The sequence below is a fragment of the Perognathus longimembris genome, chromosome 10 (assembly GCF_023159225.1).
Source record: "Perognathus longimembris pacificus isolate PPM17 chromosome 10, ASM2315922v1, whole genome shotgun sequence".
Taxonomy (NCBI): Eukaryota; Metazoa; Chordata; class Mammalia; order Rodentia; family Heteromyidae; genus Perognathus; species Perognathus longimembris.
In genome coordinates this window covers 16,526,152-16,531,169 of record NC_063170.1, presented here as the reverse complement: position 1 = coordinate 16,531,169, position 5,018 = coordinate 16,526,152, and the positions used below count along the sequence as shown (strand labels likewise).

General features: G+C 37.7%; 1 protein-coding gene across 1 annotated transcript; it reads right to left on the bottom strand.

The window, feature by feature from the left end:
* Positions 1-1,237: 1,237 nt before the first annotated feature.
* Positions 1,238-1,755, bottom strand: LOC125357971 (60S ribosomal protein L26-like). The gene has a single exon (XM_048354806.1). It carries the CDS (start codon positions 1,712-1,714, stop codon positions 1,277-1,279), a length of 438 nt encoding a protein of 145 aa, XP_048210763.1. The 5' UTR covers positions 1,715-1,755; the 3' UTR covers positions 1,238-1,276.
* Positions 1,756-5,018: the final 3,263 nt, after the last annotated feature.

Below are 5,018 nucleotides of genomic sequence, written 5' to 3'. Positions count from 1 at the left end.
TGTGTGTGTACATTTAGCCTGTCCTAATTTCTGGCTCCGTAAGTTGCATCTGGTTCATCTTATTTGTTTTCTACTCCAGACCTAGATTCACTTATTTCTCCAAGGAGCAATAGACCTCCGTTTAAGAGGTATTTCCATGTTCAGGTGTTTTTTTCGGTGAGTACAATAGATTCCAGTGTGATTTGTCGAAGAAGATGCACCTTTCTCATTTGCATCAATTCACATTACAAGGTAATCCAAATCTCAGCATTTACTTTGTGGTACATGGAAATAATCCTGTAAAAGATGAAACTGAAGAAATCTCAGTAGGTCTAACACAGATAGAACCCGGACAATCTATTTGGTTTTTCTTTTTTGGTTTTTAACTATATTGGGCACTGCAAACCTCTCCTCACTACCAAACCTTTCATTAGCCAGATTAAATTCATTATATAGTTGTACTTCTTAGTAAAGAATTCCTTTTTATCCACTTAACATGTCTTCAGATTCTAGCTTCAACTAATTAGGTGAATGGAGTATCTGACAATTATTTGTGATATACCTGAAGCCCCATTCTGGGCTAAGCATTTAGTTTGAAACTCTGTGTCCAGAAATAATGGCTGATAAGTAAGTCGTTTCTTTTCATATTTAAAAAGTGTGCGATGCAAGTCTTCAAAAATGGACATAGGGCATATCTACACCATTCAAGGGAAGTGGACCTCTGTGTACCCTAAATAGCTTATTTGAACAATATTGAAGGCAGTGCCCAGCTTTCAAGCTAAAGCATTATGCCAGCTCATTAATCAATTACTCCTGTCTTGACTCAAAGTGATTTAATTTTCCTGATCTTACATCCTTTTGCCTCATCTTCTATAACATTTGGTTTTCTCAACTATAAATTTGAGGATAATTTTCCTTCTGGAACAGCCATCAAAGCTCTATCTTTGTATCTATCTTATGCCCCCTAATGTGGTGAATTATAAATAGGAGGTTTGAAGAAAATAGTCTTTGAGTGCATGGCTGAATAATACTAGGTATTCCTAAAGTGTCAAGCTTTGGACAATGTGATTTTAAGTTAAAAGCATCATAGAATCAGCTCTAGTTAAAGCTAGAAATTATTTTATAAATTTTCATCGAGGTTGTTTGAAGCTGATAACTGAACCCTGAAGACAGATAAATGGTGGTATCAATGTTATGCGAATGATGTATTTTTGCTTTAAAAGAGCCTAAGTCCAATTTTTGCCAGTTAGTCTTTTTTTTGATACATTTTTTAATGAAAGTTGCATATAAGATTACTTCATTCCTGCATCTTTTCAATTGTTTCTTCCTTATATTTGCCCTTTTCCTTTGCTACTTGGCAGGACTTGGCTTTCTGTTCCAGGATCTTTTTGCGGTCTTTGTCCAGTTTCAGCCTGGTGATAACCACCTTGCTGGGGTGAATGCCCACATGGACAGTGGTGCCATTGGCCTTTTCCCGCTGTACCCGTTCAATGTAGATGACATACTTCTTCCTGTAAACCTGGACCACTTTGCCAATCTGCTGACCTTTATAGTGTCCCCGTACAACCTGCACCTCATCATCCTTTCGGATGGGCATAGACCGCACATTGTACGTCTGTCTCAACTCTTTGGAAAGAGGAGAAGACATAATCTTCCTGCGAATGTGGGAAGGTGCATTGAAATGCCTTTTCCGGTTCTTGCTTCGGTCAGAAGTGACAAAGGGATTGAACTTCATTTTGGCCCGCTCCTGCTTCAGCGATGGCGGAAAAAGGGAAGAGCCCAGTTAGTCTTTTGAAATGTTATTGTCCTATATGAACACACATGGCCGAATAGTTATTATCTTAGCCCGTTTTCTGCTGACTATGACAGAAAATGACAGAGTGGGTATTTTATAAAATGTATAAAATGACTGAGGTTTCTTGAATCTAGGAAGGGAAGCATTGAAAGGCTGTCATGCAGGGGGAGCTTTCCTGTGTACCATTCCATGAAGAAAAGTAAGAAAGAGAGACATAGTGGGGAGGGGGCAACAGACAGACAGTCAGACACAGAAGAGGCAGGGAACTTTCCAGTTCATAATCCTAAATGTTAAAATGGGACCTTTGTGATATAATTAGTCTTTATATTAGCTTCTTTATGCTGCTACAATGATAATTATATTCCACTGTGAGTTTTGAAGAGAACCAACATTCAAACTGCAGCAACTCAAAACTCTATACTAGTGTGTGTGTGTGTGTGTGTGTGTGTGTGTAGAGAGAGAGAGAGAGAGAGAGACAAGGAGAGAGAGAGACAGAGACAGAGAGAGAGAGCACTAATGCCTATGGTGGTTCTGTATAATAACAATTATGGTCCAAATCATTGACAAAACTTTGTGAAATAGCAGCAATACAATAAGCAAAGAAAGGTACAGACTTAAAGATTTCTATTTCCAAAAGAAATGAACTTTTCCTTCTTTTTCTTCTAAGGACAAAGTATGTTACCATTGAAGGTATGATCTCACCCACTTTGGGAGGCTGCTCACAGTGTTAAATAGAACTATGTAGGTGGCTAGAAGCATTGTTACAATTATAATATTTACAGCACCCTCTGCTGATTCTTTAAATATGGGCTGCCGCTCAGCCTTGCAGAATTTTTCAACATAAAACATTCAAAGACAGCAGGAAGCCCTCAGTCATATTTGGAAAAACCATTTATCACTCAATTGTAATAGCTTTTACTTCTTAGTATGGAAGATAGAACTGGAATTGGCTGCAGAATCAGAGAACTAAGTTTCAAACAGTCTTTTTCTTACCAACTAGCTAAGTAAACTTGGAAAAGCAACTAACAGAGGATTCATGATTCTATATGTAAAAGGAAGAACAATAATTCTATGTCAATGATAGCCTACCAATGTGGTTCTATAATTGTTTTATCCTGCCCCGTCCTCATATCATCTCTGAATGTTTTTGAAATTCAATGGTGTTTATTCCCCACATGAATTTCCTATGATATACAATTGTGTTTTCTTCTTGTTGATTCTTTATATTTGGATTAGAAGCAAATCTACTTGAATATTTTTGCTCCATTAATTAGTTGATATGAATGCATATAGAAACAAAGCCAGGTACAGTTAAATGAGAAATTTAGATTAATAATATATTATTGCAGTAGGAAAGAGTGGTGGGTAACACATGCTTTTTCAGTTTTTACAGGAGTCACTGTATATTTTAGAGACAAAATAAGGAAAGAGAGGAAAGAGAGGTAAGGGTACAGTAGAGTTAGGGAACCAAAATGTTACAAAAAGCACTAAGGAGCAGTCCATGTGAAACCCAACTTTACCTTGGATTTCTCATCTCCTACAGATGCACTTCAGGTATTGCCTAAAACAACTAGAATGTTCTGTTGGTGGCCTTGAATTTTCTCAGGCTCCTAAATTAAGGGTAGAATAAGGCCATCACAAAGACACAGTTTTGATGGTTAGAATCTAATTTGCTCTGTTCAAGTCTTTTCAGTCCAAGCCAAGACCTTCTTGACAAACCTAACATTTAGCCAAGTCACCAAATTTTATATACTACTTGTCAGTTCTTTTGGGTGTGTATTCCCACATTGCATTCAGCCTTGTTCTAGGCCCTACAGAATATTTGGAAGTCCACTGCATGCTAGATACTTGAAGCAACACTCTTTCTTCCCCCAACTTTTAATTTTGCAACCAAAGCATGTCTCCTAACATTGGGGAATGCTTGTGAAGTTGCAGGGGCTTTCAACTGAGATGCAGAGAACTAGCATGCTGGGCTCACAGTAAAAACCACATCAGATCTATCAGGTAAACCCCTTGTGGAGTCTGTAAGCATCTGGAAACTGATGCAACCCTAAGGAATTCATCTTCACTCCTAAAATCATTACCGCTCTTTCATTCTTCCATTTCTGATTCCTACACATGGCACAATTATCCCTCCATTCAACTTGACAGAAACTTGAGGTACATCTACAACCCTATCTTTATGACTTTCTCATACACACTCACAGACAAACTCAAAAACAAATTTCTCAAGTATTTTCCTTCGTGTGATCCCTCATCTTTTTCTATTTCAGCAGCTAGTGACAGAGAAAATTTAGCTTCAATGTCTATTAATTTCATCCATTATATGAACACACTAAATATATAAATCCATGACTTACATCAAGAGACAAAATTAAGGGCTGGGGATACAGCCTAGTGGCAAGAGTGCCTGCCTCGGATACAGGAGGCCCTAGGTTCGATTCCCCAGCACCACATATACAGAAAACGGCCAGAAGCGGCGCTGTGGCTCAAGTGGCAGAGTGCTAGCCTTGAGCGGGAAGAAGCCAGGGACAGTGCTCAGGCCCTGAGTCCAAGGCCCAGGACTGGCCAAAAAAAAAAAAAAGAGAGAGAGAGACAAAATTAAGAATCAAAAATGAATGTCCAAAGTAAGAAAAATATTTAAATAAATTAATAAAGTTAATAATTGAATTTCCTCTCTTCACTGAATCTCTCATCTTTTACTCCTTGAATTCAGTACCAAACCATAACATAGTGAGTGATCACACAGTTTATTTTAAGCAACACCAAAGCCACTGCTTACAAAAACACTGATACCATCTACATTAACTTTATGACAGGCAGATTAAAGTAATATGAATATCTGATAAAGTCAATGTGATATAGATGCGAGACATTGCCTTTATGGTTGCCAGAAATTTCAGACACAATTGTGCTTGTAATATTCTGTACATCTCCTCTAAGCTTGTGATGGTCTGGAATTGAATGTAGGGCTTTCTAAGGCTGGATGATTGAGTCTTGAGGAAGTCACCATCATAAATGTATCAAAGCTATTATTTTGAGAATGATCTTCCTGTTAACATACATTTAGCTCTCCCTTGTCCACATTTTCTTGTCCAATGATATTATGAACCAGTAAATAATCCCTCACCAAATGTGACTCCTTGATCTTGGAATTCCCAAGTTGTAGAACAGTAAACAAAAAAGAAAAAAAAACTTCTACTGTTTGTAAGTTCTACAATCTTATGATATTCTGCCACAGCAC